Source organism: Alosa sapidissima, chromosome 8 (assembly GCF_018492685.1).
Source record: "Alosa sapidissima isolate fAloSap1 chromosome 8, fAloSap1.pri, whole genome shotgun sequence".
In the NCBI taxonomy this organism is placed as follows: domain Eukaryota; kingdom Metazoa; phylum Chordata; class Actinopteri; order Clupeiformes; family Clupeidae; genus Alosa; species Alosa sapidissima.
Genome location: NC_055964.1, coordinates 5,080,628 through 5,102,093, shown reverse-complemented (window position 1 = coordinate 5,102,093; position 21,466 = coordinate 5,080,628). Strand labels below are relative to the sequence as shown.

Below are 21,466 nucleotides of genomic sequence, written 5' to 3'. Positions count from 1 at the left end.
AGATGTTTCATCAGGAGCCACTTCCGGGAACCCGGATCGCACGAGGGGGGGTCAAAATCCCCCTTTATGCAGAGCAGAGGCAGCGACTGCTCCATTGAAGTCTATGGGCATAGCTCAGAATTTCACCACATATGCTAAGGTCTTGGTTCTATAGAGTTAGGAATGTGAATTTCGGGCACGTTTTCATGATCCTCAAACCCTTCTGAACATTTCAGGTACATTTTTAGCATTTTTGAGCATTCCAGTCTGGAGAAAATCAACCTTATATCAGGTGTGCGCCGGTTATTTATGCAGCTGCTGTTGGCCGGTTGCAATGTACGCTCGTCAATACGTCATCGACACGCCTCTTTATGCAGACAGGATTCGATCCCCATTTCGCGCCCATAGACATGAACTACGACGAAGTATCTTGCTCCGCCTTAACAATCTTTGATTTTACTATGGTAGACGTTCTCCCAGCTGGAAAACCTAAACCCGTCTTCTCCATAGGTTGCAAATGTCATATTTACAAACGTGCCATTGTTTTTTTAAAATAACTTCTTAATAGGTCATATCTTATAGGCCTAATATGCACTATGTAGGCAGGCTATAGGATCGGTGACAGCGCGAAGAATAACGGAACCTTGGTTCCTATGAAATATGCTGATATCTTGTGTCAGGCAGATTTTACCCTGTCGATTAAGGTAACGAAAGGCAGACCACAAATATTTCCGTCATGTGTGTCTTCTGCATCTGTCAGTTAACTGTGAAAGTGTTTGTTCGGTGTTCAGTTTTAACGAAACACATTAGCATCATCCTCTGAAGCCTGTATCGTTGCATTTGGAGGAACACCCACCTCCATGCATGAACAGTCAAGCGACAGCGACAGCTCTTACGTGTGATTAGATTATAATATATTATGTTCGACATAGCCTACCTCTGAGATCTCAGGGGAAGATGGATGTCCCTGCTTCCAGTCCCACCTATGGCCAAGAGGGGTTGTGGGGTTGTTATTATGGTTGGGCCCCCTCAGCAACAACACCACCACAGCTTAACTCCCCCGCAGGATTCTCAAACACCTTCCAGACACCATACCAGTGCCAGACGAGTACCTGTCAGGCTGGACCTGCAGCTCCACATCCAGCCCCTCATCCTCCACCAGTGGGTCAGCCTGGACCACCACCTAGACTCCAACCAACAGGCTCTGGGGGTCTGGAGAGACCGAGCCACTGGAACACTAACTATCAGGACCAGAATGGTAGGTAGAACTGTAGGCTAATCAGTACAATTGTGAATGAATATACCATGATTTCCCACCTACCGAAATACATTGATTATATAGCTATACGTAGTGACACCATTTAATTTTTATTTGCACAAAACACTGACCTGTGGTTTACACACAATGTGGCTAATACAAGTAGGCCTAGGCTACTGTATGTGACAGTGTGCTATAGGGTTTGAACTAATTGTGTGAATCGTTAATGGAACATGGGAGTGAGAAAACATGTGCTTTATTGTCTTACAGTTGTGATTGTGATAGTGGTGAAATGTTCTAGATGCAAGATCTAGGAGCTGGTTTCTCAGGTGGTTTAGTGATCAGAATGTCATGCAGAAAGGGGTAGCTAGAAAGGGGTAGCTAGGTTATCTAATTTATATGATGACTTCCTCAAACCAAACTATTACATTTGCCAGTGTGGGGATGGGTATAGTCAAAATGAAATATTTTGCAGCAGTAATACTTCTTCCTAGCCTGGCGAGCCAGACCCACATTAAAATGTAGGGTCTGGGCACTCATCGTTGGCAGTGCTCAGTCCGAGGGGCGGGATAATCAGTTGTCTTTCAAATTCCCTCTGCACGCAATAGGACGCAATAGGATATTTGTTTTCAAGTAGCAGGGAATTCAAGCCAAACCGTTGCAACTCTGCCATCAATCATTATGTTAAGCCCACCAAACGACTCTATACACGATTTCAAAGGCCTGATTAAGTTTCGATTTCTGGAGCTCACAAGCCAACGGAGAGTTGCTAGACTAGCCCTGGCAGCTAGGGGCGCGTCTAGATTTCTAGGCTAACTTCTTCCTAGACAGGACTCAAAGAATGATCTGGATTTCAAATGAAATGTGCTTTGTTTCGCAGGTGCTTTGTTGAGGCCTGCTGCTGATACAACATGCAAAGCCCAGTCACCCTCAGAGAAAGGCACACAACCTGTAAGGCAAATATTACAGTACACATGGCTGTCTATGTATTATATATTGCACATTGCATTCTAAACTATTACTGCAAAAAGGCTTATTGTGTTACTAGCATTTTTTGTGCATATTAGATTGATGATATTGATGATTATAGAATTATGTGAGAGCGATTTCAGTAGGGTAAAATATATGAGAGAATGTGGTAGTCTTATAGGCCAATGTCTTTCTTTCTTTCTTTCTTTCTTTCTTTCTTTCTTTCTTTCTTTCGTGTTTTCTTTCTTTCTCTGTTGAATGTTTCTCTGTTGTATTGCTGAAGAATGTTTGGGATCTCACTGCGTCTCTCTTCCTTCTTTTCCTAATTCAGGGGAGTAAGCTGTCGAGTCCAAGCTCAGAGTCTCGGTATGGTCTGGACCCTCAGCTTCTTCCCAGTGCTGTGAGTTCTCTGTGTTTCACTTATTTAGCTCTAAAATAAAGAAGGCTGTGCACAGCAGATCTTTTTTAAATGTTTGTTTTCATACAGTAGGTTTTTCACTGTTCAATGTAGGATTGTTTTTAAAAAAATTCAACACTTTTATTTGGGACACAGGTTCTGCATTTTGTCCTTTGGAAAAAGCAAATAATTAAATAAAAAATGCAAATAATCACTAATAGGGAAGGAATAAGTAATAACCTTTCATTTTATTTCCATTTGTGTCAGCCAACACAACAACTATGTCCTGACTTTTATGAAATGATTGATGTTTCTTTTCATTTTCAATCCCTCAAAAAGCCCCTGAAAGTGATGTAAGTGTATGCAAATATATTAGCTGAATGTGTAACTGGATAAATTGCATCATAAGAAAGAAGAGCGTAGTGGGTAGGATTTTGAAACAGTGGGAGTAGGCAGGTGATGACAGGTGATGAAATGGGAAAGACCTAGAGGCCTCATGTTCATGTTAAAATGTCTCATGAAAAACAGTAGACACTGAAGAGAACTCAAATCTACCAAAAATATATTGATGGCTAAATTAATGTTATAGAAGCAGTAAGGAATTTTGGTCAAAAATTAGCAATCTAACTCTTGAAAAGTCCTGCAAATACCTGGCAAACACCACCAACAGCACGATTGACACTGATAAAAGAGTTGCCAGCATGCTAACGTCATGTCTTTTGGTGATAGTTGGCAATGGGAAGTGTGCCAGAAATCCTCATATTTAAATGTATTCATTATTGTACCTTCATACACCACCATCCCTATTTATGTCTGCACAGCTTTAACTTCTCAGGCACTGTGCCAGATTTCAGGGTTTCAGGATTTCACGGACCAAGCCATTTAAAAATTAAAAGTAAGATAGCTTCTGATAGCTTCAGGCACAGAGATTGTTTCTGCTTTGAGTCCTGTGTCTGTTTAAGCAGGTCCAGGACTCTTCTCTGCTTTAAGCCCTGTGTTTTTTGAGCAGGTCCAGGTGTTGCAGGAGGACCAGGTGGAGTGGAAGGGGAAGACGTTTGTGTCTGAACCACCATCAAGTCTTCCCCCTCTGTCAACCACTGACTGCATTATAGAGGACAAAGGTGAACCTTTAGGCTGGGGATCAGTTGCTGCCCGCCAGCAGGTTTCATACTGCTCCCCCAGAAACCCCCAAAACATCTGGGTGAGCCGTATGAAACCTGCTTTTCACATCCAGGGGCTCGTTTCTAGAAAGCGTTGTTTGCTAACTTGCGTCGCAACCTTGGTAGTTCGCTCCATCGTTCTTGGATTTGGTGTTTCTAGAAAAGGAAGTTCGAACTCTCAATCACAAACAAGGACTCAAAGTTTGGTCGTTTGAACTACTGCCCCTGGGCAGTCGCACTTGTGTCGTTCCTTGATAGTTCCAGTTGGTGTCCGGAGGTGCGGTGGTCCGGTTGGTGTGACGAAGTGGATGTTTATCTCTTGACTTAATGATTGATCTATCCTGTAGCTTAATTTTGATTAAGAGACTGGCTCTACTTGGCTCGTTCATTTATGTTAATTCGAGTATTGCCTTGCTTTTTGATAGGCTAGTAATTATAATCTTCACAGACTCTTTAGATCAGCACAGTGATAAATGGTGTAGTGGCTAAAGCAGGTGACTTGTTATCCCAGCGTTGTAGGTTTGATTTTCTTATGATGTGAGATTGTCCTCTTGCTTCTCGCTACCTGCAGGTGAACTAGTGTGACACGTAGATTCTGTTGTTTTTTACTGATGTCTTGGTCTCTTGATGTAGAGTAACTAAATATGTATGTATGGTCAAAACCTATTGCTGTGTCTCGTAGGCCTACTCTTACTCAGAGGTGAAAAGCAGAGATAGGATGCGAACTCCGACCGACGCGCTGCCGTTCAGCCACGAGACAATTGATAAAGTGTGCGATACCCAGAAATTCGTCCAGGCTATATCTTTTTTCCAACATAGATATTTAACATAAGTAATGACTCATATTGGTCGGCTTAAGTTAACTGTTTTATATGCTTGCAATAGGTTTAGGTTTTGGCTGATGGCAATGACAATGCCAGCATTAATTACTCGGTTTAGATTAGAAAAATGTCGACATAGGCCGTGACAGAAAATTTCTAGGGGGTGGGGTATTACACGTTGCCACTGTTTCCACCAATGATATGTATCACTGCATCATCAACAACTTTGTTGGAACTACGGTGTTCGAACGTCGGAGGTAGTGAATTGCGACACAGGTACGATGCTTTCTGGAAACAGGTGTAACAGTTTCGTTGTTTGGTCGCAAGTTGCGTCGTACCATGGTGGTTGAGCAACGCCGTTGCTAACTTTTGTAGAAACGTCCCCCTGACCAGTTGTCATTGACCATGTGTAGTTAATATCTCTATTATACGATAAATCAATTCAATCTGTCACTACAAACCATCCTCGGAAAGAAAGATGAAGAAAAGGAAAACTGTGGTTTGCTGCAACACCAGTTTCATTACAGAGGATGAACCTTTAGGCAATTGAAATTAACCACAGAGATATTTCACAATAATATCATATTAGCATATTACAAATTTAGGGAATTTCCACAGAGCCGAGAATCCCTGCCAGCCAGTTTTGTATAGAAACAGCACACTGATTGGAGACTCTGAAGTCTAGCAGAAGTTAGTAAGAAAAACAAATATTACTTACAGCAGCTGTTTAGCCATAACATGAACAGGATTATAACAGCATGCACCTGGGTGAGTAAGAAAGTAAAGTCCAACACTGTTTAGTGACAGCCTGCCTGCTTCCCTTTGCCATCCTCCAGGTAATGCCAGCCCTCGGTTCATCCGCTGTACCACATATAGTTTCCCCTCTGAGGCCCAGTCTGCCCAGCAAAGCCACCTGCCCCTGGGCGCCATCTTGGCTCCTCTGGCTAAGCAGCACAAAGCAGAGGTCAGTCTAAAGCCAATACATGCTCTCTCTCACTCTCTCTCTCTCTCTTTCTCTCTATCTCTCTCTCTCTCTTTCATAGGCATCCTTCTGTTGATATTTCAGTGTGCTATCCTCATCCTCATTTAAAAAAACAGAAGTTCTTGGCTAAGATTGGGTATATTATTACAATATATAATTATATAATGTATTATAGCTATATGATATTGTAATACATAAGTATTACGAAATAGCATGGACTTATGCTAAAATAACTTTGTGTTCATTGTTGTATGTTACATTTCAGCAATGTAATTAAACTTTTTGTGTGTGTGTGTGTGTGTGTGTGTGTGTGTGTGTGTGTGTGTGTGTTTGTGTGCATGCATAAGTGTGTGCTTGCATGTATGTGTGTGCGCGTGTGTCTCACTCTCTCTCTCTGTGTGTGTGTGTGTGTGTGTATGTGTGTGTTTTGTTCTGTGTTTCACAGCGCCCCGTGCCCGTTTGTGACGAGGGCGAGTGCCTGAGAGGCTGTGTGGAGTGTGGTGCCTACATGTGCCCTTCCATGACCTGGCAAGACTGCGGGCAGCGGTTCCACTGCCCCTTCTGTGGCAAATACAATGAAGGTGAGGGGAAGGGTCATACTATCGTGTTCCCATTTTTTAACCACAAAGGCCTTTCCTGTACACCTACTATGTATCATTGACAATGTGTAGACCTTGGTTGATATGCCTTTTTATATTTGCAACCCACCACAATCCCTAAACACTCTCTGACTTTAGTGCTGTGACTTTACCTAAACACTCTCTGACTTTAGTGCACTATACGTGATAGACATTATATGGAAATGACAGGTTCAGGTTCACTTCTTTTCATTTTATGCTGTGACTTCACTTAGTAGGGTATTAACCACTATGTTGAAAGTAGTTGGACAGTAGTTGGGCCCTCTTCCTGAGCTTTAGTTTATGTCTGGCCCTTATGAATGCCCTCTCATGGTTAGCGTGCTGTTGCTTTTCTAACAAACCCTCCACTGTGCTCTTTCCAGTGGCCTGGCAGCTCTACCAGCCCACAGACTGCCACAGCCGCAGGGCAGATGCAGACAAGAGACCAGAGTTGAGTTTGGGCTCCTATGAAATACTTGAACGAAATAAGGTCAGGAATTAAGCACGGCATAGATTTGAGTGTTCACATAAGCATGTTCAAGTTCACGCTCTCTTTGTTGTCATCTCATCCATGCAAAAAGTGGGACAAAATTGCTTGTCCTCAGGTCCTTGGTGTGACTGACAAGAAGAAACAACATAAAAGTCGTACACATACTGTAATATAAAGTGCATGAGAATGAAAACCAACATTAAATACAGCTGATGGACCTGAAGTACCCATGTGTGCCGCCATTTTACGCAAACTTTTTGTAGATGAGTTTAAAACTAAGAAGATGATATGACATAATATGATATGTTAAAGCAGATGTAAGAATATGACAATATTTCTATTATCTTTACTACTGTAACAGTATCAATTAAAGTATACTAATCTATTGCCTACAGTATGCTGTGTGTATGATGGATAATGTTTGTCTTTTTTGTGTTACACTTATATTAGCTAATCACAGATTCACAGTTATGTTTGACTTTATGCAGGAGGAAGCGGCCAGTCTTCTCCTGGCTGTGGATGTGTCGGACACTTCCCTGACAGTCGGCCAGTTAGAGTCAATATGCCAGCAACTGCACACACTCCTGGACACTGTGTATAGGTATGCTACACTTACATACAGACAGACAGACAGATACACATACACATACACATACACATACACATACACATATACACATACACGTAAACACGACCTAAAGTCCTACTCACACTTCCAAGGCATGTATTTGACTCAACTGTGTTGTTTGTTTATTTTTAAGGGAGGAAGACACAGAGCAGTGTGCCCTGCGTGTGGGACTGCTCACCTACGACCACAGAGTTCACCTCTACAACCTGAGTGCAAGCTTGTCCCGCCCACACATGCTGGTCGTCACTGAGACGGATGAGCTGGAGCTCCCTCTGACCGAAGGCCTTCTGGTTCCCCTCAGCGAGTGTAAACACATCATTCAGAGGTCTGCGCCTAGAGGCAGACAATTTGCCCGCACCTTAAAGGTGCTTTGTGGATTTTCTTTTGTTTACTGTAAAGTATCCAGAAATGACCAACCAAATTTGAAGAAACAGGCGGTTCCTATGCTGTGTGATGTCCAGTGGGCTATTCTAAGTATGTGGTTTAGTGACAAACCTGGGTAAGTTAACTCAGAGTCAGGGGTAAACCTCCTAATAGAAGAGCTATATGGCTTCATTCTCCTCACAAAACAATGCCATAGGGTTCTTGTTGTACCCTGAGTTAATTTACCCAGGTTTGTCACTAAACGCCCAGATATCCCCTGAAGTTATTATTGCCTCATAGCTCCTTCAAGGACACTGTTGTTGTGATGTTTATATATATATATATATATATATATATATATATATATATATATATATATATATATATACACACATTTTTTATATATAAGAATGATAAATAACATGTTCACTCAGTGGGTGTTTCTCTGTTTTTTTCCTGTCTAGCGTGCTGCAGCAGATCCCTTTATTTACCTCAGAGTCCCAGGGTTCTGCCTCCTTACCTCACGATACTGTCGTCTCCATGGGACTCAAGATCCTGCAGGTGGGTCAGAAAATTGTCTTGCCTGTGTTTCTGTAACTCTGCAGGGTTATGGGCTCAATACTGAGGAACCATACATGGTGATCAAGTGTATACCTGTATTATAGCCTGATTTACATACATTTGTGAACGCAGCGTTATCAGCGCCATGGCCAAACCGCAGAAAGCACACGCTGTGCATCTTCATTTTATATGCTATTTATCATACCTGTAGCTCATCGGGTAATCAGCGCCTTTCTCCGAACTCTACTACAATTTGCGCTGCCCACATCTGACAGCATTATTCAATCATAAGCACAGTTCAACAGAGTCAACTGGTGACATCAAAAGGGAATTAAATGTTTGGCGGCCATGAAATAATACAATACATGATAAGAAGATGTCAACAAGCACAGAGATAATGCAGAGCAGTATTCTACTCCACTTAAAGGAAAATTCCAGTATTTAGCACTGAGTCCCTTTTCTGGTTTGTTTTGGATGAACTAGAGTGGTGGACACCGAAATTTTGACGATTGGTCCTGTCTCGACTTTTCTGACTCGTTTTGAATCGCCTTTGACTACTTCAGAGTGGCTGCAACAGGCATGCACAAACATGTCCTAAAACAACCCTTAACGTTCATTTCCAAAACTGTACAACTCACCGAGTGGTTAGTGGTGTTCGTTGATGTTCCAAAACAAGTAGCATAGCGAAATACAGTTTCTGTCTTGTTTTATTTGGCATTTTGTAAAATCCCATTGATTTCTGTTGGAAGACTCATTGCACGTTGATATTACTGCGCCACCGTCTATGCTTCAGGCTCAAATATTGAGCGGAAGTTTATACACGGTTGTGAGGTGTCTGAAAAAATAGTTCCACAATAGCAAATAAGACGGCTGGAAATCATACATTGCGCCGATATATTTAATTTTAATAATCAACGAACACCACTAACCACTCGGTGAGGGTTCTTTTAGGACATGTTTGTGCCTGTTGCAGCCACTCTGAAGCAGTAAAGGCGATTCAAAACGAGTCAGAAAAGTCGAGACAGGACCAATCGTCAAAATTTCGGTGTCCACAACTCTAGTTCATCCAAAACAAACCAGAAAAGGGACTTAAAGCAACACCAAAGAACTTTCCCTCTGTCGCACGCACGCTATTTGTTTATCCAGCACCGGCTTTGCAAATAACAATGTCCACAGACAAGGTAGAATATGTTGCATGATTTATGAAAGTACGATGCATTGCGACATCAAACGCAAGTCAAATTTGTAGTTTCTTATGTCTCATTCCATCGAACTACAGATCCGCTACCCGATCTGGCAAACTTACATAGTGCGGTTATAGCCGATAGAGGGCTGCGAAGCGAATGCAGAAGTGCCGTTCACCCTGTTACAAATTGATGAACCACTGAAACGATTTTGGAAACATTATTTTAAGGTACAAAAAACTCTTTGGTGTTGCTTTAAAGTGCTAAATACCGGAATTTTCCTTTAAGAAAATACTCTAACTACTTTTGCACGTTTACAGTAATAGCCAAATCTAGCAGGTACAGTAGGAAAGTTTAAGTGAATGATGTAAAAAGTGAAAATTAGACATTACAAAGGCCAGCAAAAGTGAAGGTTACTTCTGTCATAGTACAAAGAAGCAAAACTGGTGCTCTGAATATTGATTCTGTTGTCTTTGAACATTTCTCTTACTGACGCATTTAACCACAATTTGAATGCATCTGCTTTTAAAAGGAGGAAATATTTCACCGCAAAACAGATGTGTGCTTTCACTGGCAGTTTTTGTACATACAGGGGAATACATAATTAGGCACATTTTACGCTTCTCCTCCCATCCTTTTACGCGAAACTCAGACTTTTCCCCTGACCTTCCCATGAAGACCCAGCTCTTTAGAGAACATCTACTCTCATAGCAACACTTACAACAAGTCTTACTGATCCTAGCACTCACCAGCCGTTTTAAACTGACAAGTAACTGTTAAAAACAGCACTCACCGACGCACTTATTCTTACTGTACTCTAATGTTTTTTTTTAAACTGTCCTAAAATTGTGAGAATTGTTCTAAAAACTTACTGTTTACCATGTTGTTAGTCGCTTTGGTTAAAAAGCGTCAGCCAAATGTAATGTAATGTAATGTAATGTAATGTAATAAATGCATATATATGACACAGAAAAGCGCAGCTTGCCATTCTCTGCTCCTGCGACGGGCACTCTGTAGTTTAAGTGCAGCCTGTTTGTACCACGGTGTGTTTTTACGTGAACGTTGCGAAGAAATTATGCCTCAAGTGGGCGCAAATGTGTTAGTACATCTTTCCCCTAAGTTCTTTTGGTTAAAAAAAACCAGGGTTGCTTAAATAAGGAAATGTAAATGTGATCGTCATTGTAACTTCAAGGACCAAAGTTCTACAAAGATGTGCAAGTGCCTGGAAAGACGTGTAATGCTCTCAGATCAGCTCTGTTGTCCATTCAGAAACAGTGAGTGTTGTTTGTGCCTGTCTTCCACAGGCAGTGGGCTGTCCTGGGAAGCTGCTGGTGTTCCACTCGTCTCCCCTCTGCGAGAGTCTCAGCAGACCCGCCTCCTCTGGCTTCTTCAACTCCAGCAAACCAAAGGTAGTAACAGCACACACACGCATCCTCTGGGGAAGTAGGTCGTCTCCGTTCTCCTCTGCGCTCCTTTCCTCTCATCTCCTCTGCTCCTCTTTTCTTTTCTCCTCTCATCTTAACTTATCTCCTCTGCTCTCCTCTCATCTTCTGTCCTCTCCTCTCATCTCCTGTCCTCTCCTCTACTATACTACACTCTATACCTGCTCTGTTTTATAGACTAGTAGATTTCCATTGACAGTGGCACTGTATAAGTGAATAACCTACAATTGAATATTAAAATTGAATAGTATTATCTTACTCTCTACTGATTGCTTACTTTCTCACATTTATCTTTCTCTCCATTTTGTCTTCACCTGATTTTTCAGTCACTTTTCCAGTCATCTGATTCTGCCGTTTCATTGGCCAAGGCATGTGTCAGTCAAGGCTGCAGCGTGCATCTTTTCCTGTTCGCTCAGCAGGATGTGGGAGGGGCTTGGCCAGGGGACATCCCCCACTTGACAGGTGGTGGACTGTACTACTACAATAGTTTACAGGTAAGAGGCTGTGTGTCAGATTACAACTAAGTTCAAGAGGATCCAACGTTTATTCTGTATGTCACTGAAACAAGTGTGGTTTGTGTGTTTTTTTAAAGTCGAAACTGGAGAAGGAGCAACTAAACTGTGATCTGAATAGGATAGTAGAGACAGTCACGGCATACAAGGCCCAGCTTAGAGTCTTCACCAGCAAAGGTAGGTAGCATGGAAAACTGGGTAGTACTCAAAAATACTGGTAAAGTGTATTAAGCTATAATTAAAAAAAATAGATTTTATATGTAAATGAAAAAAACAGTTTCTAATGTCATTCACATAGTAAACAAACACAGGGCACTCAATGATGTCAATTTACCACTTATTGTTTCTTTTACAACTTGCTAGCACTTCGACCCTTACATGTTAATTGAAGCATCAATCAGTGAGATTTGTGTGATGTGTTTTCTTTTATCTCAGAGCTCAGTGTGTCCGGTTGCTATGGCTCATTCATCCCCAGTGGTTGTCCAGGGCTCGTTGCCATGGCTGCCCTCGACTGGAACACGGCACTGGCCCTGGAGTTCACCCACAGCCGACCACTCAGTGAGGCACAAGGCGTAGCCATACAGGTCAGATGGCTGCAGTTTGGTGTGGCTCTTAAGCTAATTTACATGTCACCACGTTAAGAATAAGAATAAGAATAAGAAACACTTCATCACTGTGGCAAAGAGGTAAGGAGTTATATAGTTTGATGGCCATTGGAAGGAATGACCTTCTGTGTCTCAGATAGACATTTGGGAGAGAGTAGCTTCCCACTGAAGGTGCTCTTCAGCTCAACAAGCTTAAATGTGTGTCCAGCCCAATATTGAAAGAATGTCTATTCAATTTCTGTTGAAGAGGTCTGAGACTTCCGGTGGCGCCATGGTGGAGACGGCAGCCTAATCTTTTGCTCCAGAGGAGAACTTTGAAATAAATTGCCAATCTCTTTATTTTTTAAGAAATATCAGTTATACTGCTCACAAGAAGTAAATGTGATGTCTGGCACTCGAAAAGACGCAGAAAAACAACAGAAAAAAACGAAGACTGTCAAACAAACCCAGGACGGCTCAAACTTAGATGGAGACAACATGGCGAGTGTGGTGGAGGAGCTACGCGCATTGAGAAGAGAGCATGCTGAGGCCTCTAAGGAGACTAAAGCTGCCTTGGCAAGAGTTGAATCCGCATTGAAAGAAGTGACGGAAAGAACAACCAAATTGGAGGGCCGTATGACAGACGCTGAGCAGAGACTTTGTGATACGGAAGATGCAACACAAAGACACCAACGAGCCCTCTGCTACCTACTACACCGAGAGGCCAATCTTACAGCTAAATGTGAGGACTTAGAATCAAGGGCAAGACGGAATAATCTTCGAGTCTACGGCATACAGGAGGGCGAGGAAAAGAACGACATGGTCGGTTTCATATCAACTGTCATCCGCAGCTCACTGTTTTTATCGGAAGAATTCGAGCTGAATATGGAGAGGGCTCACCGATCCCTGACCCAGAAACCTACTGACCCAGATAGCCCCCCGAGATCCATCATCATCAGGTTCCTGGACTATCGAGTCAAGGAAATGATCATCCAAGAAGCATGGAAGCACAAAGGTGGGGTGACACACAATGGATACAAGATATTCTTCGACCAGGATTATACAGCTGAGGTGCAGAAAAAGCGCAAAGACGTCAGAGACGTGATTAAGCAGCTGAAGGAGAAGAATATAAAAGCACAGTCGCCCTATCCTGCGAAATTGAAAATTCACTTGGATTCCGGAGTAAAGACCTTCCCGACCCTTGCCGACGCCTCAACAGTACTGGCTGAACTGGGTATCCATATTCACGTTGAGGAACGGGAAAAGCTTCAGGCAGAACTTCTAAGAAACAGCTGGGCGCAAGCATCCACGAAAAACAAGACGAGAAAGCAGGCGAACCCCCCATCAATGACGAGTGCGGACCTGAAGAGTTTTCTGCGAGTGACCAATGAATAAACACTACCATCATATAAATGTGAACTGTGAGTAGTGAAACGTTATGGCATATTGAAGAAAAGAGTTTTGACGAGATGTTGAATATTTAGGTGAGTTCAATGTTCTCCTTGAGTGAAGAGCTACTTAGAGAGGCAACTTAGGCCTTTTCCTCACCCCCTTTCCCTCCCACGTTTTTTTTTTTTTTCTCACTTTTCTGGGAGGCTTTAGCAAAGGCAATTTGATGCCTATTTGCAATTACACTAGGTGTACGTTTTTGGAGAGACTGCCACAACTCTCCTTTTTTGTTGTGACTGATTTTATGTTGGTGAATTCTGACATGTGTTTGGAAGTCAGATTTCTTATAATTTTTTGTTAAATTTTCAAGTTTGAGATGATTGTAATTTCTTACCATGCAGTCCTGCAGCATACGTCTTACAGATACAGGTTTATATTTGGGAAAATGTCTTTATTGTTCAAATTGAAGTGCTTTATTTATCCAAATGGATAAAATAACTTTGGTGACCTACAATGTCCATGGGTTGAATCATCCTATCAAAAGGAAAAAAATTATGTCTCAAATGAAAAAGATGCAATGTTCCATTGCGTTACTGCAAGAAACACACTTAACAGAGAGTGAACATACAAAATTAAGAAGAGAATGGGTGAACTTGGTGTATAGTGCTTCAAATGGCAAAAAGAGAGGTGTGGCCATCCTGATAAGTAAAAATCTGCCATTTTGTACTGAGAAAGTGGTAAAGGATAAAATGGGGAGATATGTTATGGTAATTGGAAAAATGGGAGGTGCTGATATATCCATTCTGAATGTATATGCCCCCAATGAGTATGACAATGCTTTTTTCAGGGAAATTTCCAATATTGTTGCAGATAACACCAGGGGATTGCTGATAATAGGTGGGGATTTTAATGCTGTCCAAAATGGGAAATTAGACAAGACACCAGCTGACAAGGAGGTGAAGAACAAAAAAACACAGACTCTGAATAATATGTTTTCAGAACTAGGACTAAAGGACCCATGGAGGGCCAAAAACCCAAAAGGGAAAGATTTCAGTTTCTTCTCCTCTGTTCATAATAGTTACTCCAGGATTGACTTTTTCTGCCTACCTCAACAGGACTTATATAGAGTCATAGATTGTCATATAGAACCAATAACCTTGAGCGATCATGCTCCTGTGATATTGAAAATAAATTTTGCTGCTCATTCCTATTTCAAATATTGGCGACTTAATGTATCATTACTGAATAATGCCGAGATAGTAAAAGAAATAAAACATCACCTAAAAGAATACTTTGAAATAAATGACAATGGTGAGGTTAATCCCTCTGTTTTGTGGGAAGGGGCGAAAGCTGTCATAAGAGGGAAATTTATTCAAATATCATCAAGATTAAAGAGACAACGACAGGAAGAGCAATTAAAACTAGAAAATAAAATAAAACAGCTGGAAATACAACACAGAAATACAGGTTCAAGTGGCATCTTATCTGAACTGAAAGAGGCAAGAAAGTCATTAGATAAGCTCTTGTCTTATAAAGCAGAAGGAGCATTAAGATTCTCCAAACAAAAATACTATGAATCAGGGAATAGAGCTAGCCGCCTTCTAGCTTTCTGGCTTCGTAAAGCCCAGGCAGACCGCACTGTTTCAAAGGTTAACCATCCTACTGCAGGGAAAACAGTATCCCACCCTAAAGATGTAGCCAATGCCTTTGCATCATTCTATAAAAACTTATATAATGAGATGAAACCAAGCTCAGCATTAGACGATATTGTGACCTTTCTTGCTAGCCTAGATATCCCCTCATTGTCAGAAGAAGCTTCAGAGCAAATGATATCAGCAATCACTGACACGGAAATAAGAGATGCAATTAAAAGACTGAAAAGCAATAAATCACCAGGTGTGGATGGACTGTCAGGGGAATTCTACAAATGCTTTGTCGATGATCTTATTCCAATACTAACAAAGGTGTTCAGATACTCTCTATCTGAAGACAACCCCCCCGAAACATGGTCACAGGCAATAATATCAGTGATTCATAAAGAAGGAAAGGATCCAACACAATGTGAGGGATATAGGCCAATTAGTTTGATTTGTAATGATCAGAAACTACTGACCAGTATTTTAACGCATAGAATTCAAAAGCACATTACAGAGCTAATTAATGTGGACCAAACAGGGTTTATACCCAAAAGACAGGGAGCGAATAACATCAGAAGAACACTAAATATTATTACCTGTGCTAAAAAACAAAAAAAGACTTCTTTGTTAATTAGTTTTGACGCTCGAAATGCTTTTGATACTGTAAATTTAAATTTTCTATACAAAACTTTGTCTGTGATGGGATTCCACTCACAATTTGTAGACTGGATAAGAGTAATTTATAAAAATCCTAAGGCACGAGTGAGGGTCAATGGTTGCTGCTCAGAGTTTTTTGGCATACAGAGAGGGGTGAGGCAAGGTGATTGCCTCAGCCCGCTGCTTTTTGCTATAAATATTGAACCACTGGCAGCATCTATACGTCAAAATGTAGATATAAAAGGCATTAGTGACATGAATAAGAAAGAGCATAAGATGTCACTCTATGCAGACGATCTATTGGCCTATATTAGCGACCCAATCACTTCCATTCCTTCTCTAATGGATACATTAAAAAAATATGGACAACTCTCTGGATATCAGGTAAATCAGTCAAAATCAGAGGCGATGATGTTAAATGGAAGCTGGCCAACGCAATTATCAGGTAAACTTAACTGCCGTTGTTCCCAAAGCTTTAGATACTTGGGTATTATATTAACAACAGATGTAACTAATCTGTTTAAACTTAACTATGGTAAACTGATGAGCCAAATAAAAGACGATCTTTCAAGATGGGAAATCATACCACTCTCTCTTATAGGGCGAATAGAGACAATACGAATGAACATTTTACCCAGACTACTCTTTCTTTTTCAGTCACTACCAATATACGTCTCCACTTCCACCTTCAACACAATAGATAAATGGTTATCAAGGTTTATATGGCAAAGTAAACCACCCAGACTCAAATTTAAGAGGCTATTATGTTCAAAAGCTGATGGAGGGCTTAATCTCCCGAACCTAAGAAAGTACTACTGGGCAGCCCAGATTAGATCCATGGCTGCTTGGCTGTCAAGAGACACGGACACAATATGGGTAGACATGGAGCAAGGTGACTGTCCTAATACCCCACTAGATTCAGTCCCACTCCTACGTCAGAATCAATGGGGGAAAGGGAAGATAGATAATATATGGATTAAAAACACTCTTAGAATATGGTCTACTGTGAGGAAAAAATTACATCTTCCTATGACCATATCCAGGGCTGTAAGGATTGCAAGCAATGTGGACTTTGTGCCAGCAGGTCTTGATGGGTGCTTTAAAAGATGGGAGAAGGCGGGTTTAGTTCTTTTGGATCAGCTGTTTGACGGACACACTGTAAGATCATTTGAAGATCTAAGACACAAATTTGAACTGCCGCAACAGGATTTCTTTAGATATTTACAAATACGACATTACTTACATAAACATGAAGAATGGGAAAGCCTTTGTAACCCAACATCTAAATTAGAACACTTCTTTATTGCTACTATTCAAGGCACAATAAAAACCAAGTTCATATCACATATCTATAATATATTGCAATTAGATTTAAAAGATAATAGTATGGATATCAAAGAAAAATGGGAATTAGAAATGAATGTCATAATTTCTGATGAACAATGGGTAAATACTTGCGAACGTGGACATAAATTAACCAGTAGCCCCAACTGGAGAGAGTTTGGATGGAAGATGAGAATGAGGTACTTCAGGACCCCACAAATAACATCAAAATGGAGCAATGCCTCATGGCAATGTTGGAGGGGATGCGGTATGGTGGGGGACCATACACACATTTTTTGGGATTGCCCGATTCTCTCAGGTTACTGGCAAAATGTACAAAAAGAAATCAAGAAATGCTTACTAATAGACTTGCCTCTAGAACCATCATATTTTGTACTAGGGGTATTACCAGATGATCTTGAAGAAAATGATGACACAGATCTATTACGAACACTTCTCCTGATTGCTAATAAGGTTATTACAGCCTCGTGGTTGCAGCCACAGCCTCCAACAATTGCACAATGGAAAGATCGAATCCAAGAGGTTTATAACATAGAGAATCTGACCGCATTCTTACATTTAAAAACAGAGGCTTTTATTTGGAAATGGACAAGAATTGTCCTACATTTTCATTTAATATAGTAATGACCACCATTTCTATCCCTTTTGCTTTTTATATTCTGCACAGTTATTTTATTGTATTTCATTCTTTTTTTGTTTTCTTATATAGAACTAACCTCTTAGAATATTGGTTTGAATTTGTGAATTGGTGTGAAATATTGCCATTTGTGGAGTATTTGTATGTTGTGAGTTGACTCAACTACTGCTGAAACTGACTGGAAATCAATCATAAGCAAGACCAGCAACCAAGAGACTGAGAATACCTCAAAGACATTTATACCTGTGGATATACTTGCTGTGTTTTGACCTGTGCTGTGGATTTAATGTAATGTATGACTGCAATTTATGAATGAAAATAAAAAGAAGTTCCAAAAAAAAAAAAGAAGAGGTCTGAGATGGTTAAAGTGATATGGCATGCCCCTTTGTTTATGTTTATGTTAATGTTAATTTCAAAAGTGACAATACAACAATAGCAATAAACATTGTATTAGCATTAAAAAATTAACAGTTTAAAGTTAGGTCAAATACATTTAAAAACATTCAAACCACAAATGTGAAGAGAATGAATTAGTTAGATGTTAGGTAAAATGAAATCTGAACAATAGGCAAAATATTCCACCAACGAGGAATCACAGATGGAAAGTCTTGATTGTGATATCTTAGTAGACGTTCCTTAGGTGTCCTTGATGTTAAAATGCCTGATCATGACTGATCTGCCTGCTTCAGGTTGTCCTGTCTTACACGGATCCTCACGGGGAGAAGAGAACCAGAGTCCACAGCCTGAGTCTGCGTTGCTCAGCCTCCCTCCTGGAGAGTTTCCGAAACAGCCAGGCCGAGACGGTTCTCACCTTCTACTGCAAGAAGAGTGAGTTCACCTCTCGTTTGATATCATACAGGATGATTTAACAGAATGATCTGAAGTCTAGATTCTGGACTACAGCAGGGTTAAACATTTTTGGAGGGGCACCGTGCTGGAAATCTGGGGTTGTTTTTTGATAAGTTCAGGCTCAAACATTTTTCCTTGCTTTAACTTCACATGGTATAAAATGTTATCTTCATCTTTTCCCCGCTCCACGCCACTCAGTGTACTGTGCAGTGGTAGAGCGCCCTCTACAGTGCCTACGGGAGGAACTGCAGGCTGAGGTGACTGAGTTACTGGCCTGCTACCGCAAACACTGCAGCTCCACCCCAGTGTCCTCAGGACAGGTAAATGGGACAGAGAGTGCAAGCAACTGATCCTATTTACTTGGTATGCTAAACTTATTGACACAGACCCAAATTAAATATAAGATAAGAATATAAGAAAAGTAAGATTGTGAGAAAGAATTTTAAGAATTGTGTTAAGAAAGGTTGTATTTTATGTGTAAGTGGACTTCAGGTTCCAACTGTTCAGGTTCCACTACACTACCACCACCCCTACATCAAGTACATCAAGTACAAAAACCTAAAGATTATTAATTTCACTTTAAGCGATTTTACTGTCTTCAGTCTGTAATTTACATTGTACAGTATTTAGTACAACACTATATGTGGTGGAAAGAAATATAACGATATGAAGAGAGCTGGTCCGATACTAGCTGGTTTGCGTGCTAACTTCAGTGGATATTTGGACAACACAGAGGATAGGCATTTTTGATATGACATCAAAGGTTGTTTCTTCACATTCTGTTGCTAGTTCTAAGTAATTTTTGATCAAATTTAGATAAAAACAACTGCCACATAGCACCTTTAAGAGGCTTTGTAAACACATTACTGTATGAAACTTATTCTCCTGTAGCTTGTCCTGCCTGCGTTCCTGAAGGTTCTGCCGGTGTATGTAAACAGCCTGAGGAAGAGCGAGGTGGTGTTGCCTGGCATACGCAGCTCAGTCCATCAGCGTCTTCTGCTGCGCAGCCGCATTCTCTCCATGGACACCAAGACCACAGTCTCCCACTTCTACCCCTGTGTTCTCCCTCTGGTGAGTTGGCATGCTAAGGTTAAAAAGTTGCTTTCATAGACAGAAATGTATGGATTTCATGACTTCCCTCTCATTTGTCTTCTCTTTGAAACAAAATATGTAGATACTTGCATTTGTGCAATGCTCCATGCTATAATACTACTGATTTCCCAGGTTCCAAGTGACACTGTAGCCTACATGTATGTAATGGGTAGATAATGTACATGCTGTACTGCCTGCACAGAAAAAGTAGATGACTCAAATAAAAAATAAAAAAGCCTGTCACAGTATTGCACAATTATTATTATTATTATTATTATTATTATTATTATTATTATTATTATTATTCTCCTCTAGAGAAAAGTGTTTATTACCATAAAAGGGATCAAAACGTGCTACTTAAACTGTGTTTCAGTGTGTGGGTGATGAGCGCCCCCATGTGGGAGAGGTGGTGCGCTGCAGTGCCTCCAGCCTTGACCCCAGTGGTCTGTACCTGGCCTACTCCCCCTCAGCCCTGGTGCTCTGGATGGGCCATGGGGTCTCCAGGCAAGCCCTGATGGAGCTCTTCAGCAACTCTTGCTTCTCCTCAGTCACGTCAGGGGAGGTGAGGCAGAATGCTAAGCACCATCCTCACTGCTCTGTAGTCACAAGTCACTCATTGAAAAAATACTAAATATGTTTCTTCTGTGTTTTTTGGCAGATAAAAATGCCTATACTGGATACCCCCCTGTCAGTCCATGTGAGGACTCTAATAGAAACTCTACAGTTAAACTCACCCTTCACTGCATCGGTAAGGCTGGATGAAGTTTATATAGTGTGATGAATTATTGTGGGAGGCACGTCAGAAACAAAGTTATGAGGGGGTTTTAATATTCCAAAATTCAGTTTGTAGAAGAGGCTAGTGGTGACAACAGATGATAGACATGCACTGTTTATGCTGCCATTGAGGACATGATCCCTATTGAAAAACAAATAGTGGCTTTAGCTTTGAGACAAGTATCTTTTGTCTTCTAAAATATAATTTGCCATTTTGTTGCACTAAATACTGCCACTGAACAGGTGATATTGTTTATTTCTGGGTTATTTATTTATCTATCTATTTACCTGCCCTCAGCTGAAGGTGGTTAAGCAGGGTGATAGCTGTGAGGACACCATACAGCGTCTCCTCGTCGAGGACAAGAGCCCCAACGGCGGAGCCTCGTACGCAGACTTCCTCTACCACCTCCACATCAACTCCCTGCGTCTCCTGGTATGACACAGTCTCTACATCTCTCTGAGTGAAGACACAGACTGTGACTCTTCATTGTGTAAATCACTGTAATGTGGAATACAGTATGTACCCAGTTCTTTGTATCCTTGTGAATGCATGTGAATATTGTAAGCAATAACATAGGTTTTAATGGGATTCTTGCCAAGAAGTAGTTAAGAGTATGTATGTCAATGATTGTACATAGTTTCAGAAGTGTCTTGTTCACCCTTTGACTTGCTACTTGTTTTATTTTATATTTGTATTTATTGCCTCTTCTGATTTTGTTGAAATGTACAGCTGAAGTTGCACACTGTAAACACTGGATTTGCTTCCCTCAGTTTGTACTGTTAATAAATGCTCCATTCAAGTCATACTGCATGGATTACAAAGAGTTTTTATTCACTGAAATATAAATTGGTTTAAAAATAACTGATGTACATGAGTGGTGTACAGTGCTGTGCAGAAGTTAAAGTTGCAGTTGGCAAGATTTTATTGATCATATTCACTGAAACCGACACGCTTTCCAAGCTCTCCAACAGAACAACATAAATCAGCCAGTTTTGGGAAAAAAAACTGCACTTCTACCTCCACCTAGAGCCTGTTACTTGTTTTGCAAAAATCCACAGCTCCCGGTTCTTCTGGTCCAATCAGAGCAGGGCTGTGTGAGATCTGACTGTCAATCACAGAGTCTGTACTGGTGTACCATA

General features: G+C 40.9%; 1 protein-coding gene across 1 annotated transcript; it reads left to right on the top strand.

Annotated features, from left to right (window-relative positions):
* Nucleotides 1–418: 418 nt before the first annotated feature.
* Nucleotides 419–21,132, top strand: si:dkey-13n15.2 (protein transport protein Sec24C). Its single transcript, XM_042101952.1, has 21 exons — nucleotides 419–683; nucleotides 912–1,237; nucleotides 2,118–2,188; nucleotides 2,538–2,606; nucleotides 3,613–3,724; nucleotides 5,421–5,548; nucleotides 6,012–6,147; nucleotides 6,567–6,673; nucleotides 7,162–7,274; nucleotides 7,435–7,626; nucleotides 8,129–8,225; nucleotides 10,714–10,818; nucleotides 11,178–11,345; nucleotides 11,444–11,540; nucleotides 11,799–11,947; nucleotides 18,301–18,439; nucleotides 18,659–18,780; nucleotides 19,352–19,531; nucleotides 19,926–20,114; nucleotides 20,211–20,300; nucleotides 20,625–21,132. Exons 1-21 carry the CDS (start codon nucleotides 640–642, stop codon nucleotides 20,763–20,765), a joined length of 2,775 nt encoding a protein of 924 aa, XP_041957886.1. The 5' UTR covers nucleotides 419–639; the 3' UTR covers nucleotides 20,766–21,132.
* Nucleotides 21,133–21,466: the final 334 nt, after the last annotated feature.

Coding starts and splice junctions, on each gene's coding strand:
- si:dkey-13n15.2 (XM_042101952.1), top strand. CDS start 640: ATGCTGATATCTTGTGTCAGGCAGATTTTACCCTGTCGATTAAG. Junction 7,627..8,128: donor TGTAAACACATCATTCAGAG/GTCTGCGCCTAG, acceptor TTTCCTGTCTAG/CGTGCTGCAGCAGATCCCTT. Junction 11,948..18,300: donor CACAAGGCGTAGCCATACAG/GTCAGATGGCTG, acceptor TGCCTGCTTCAG/GTTGTCCTGTCTTACACGGA.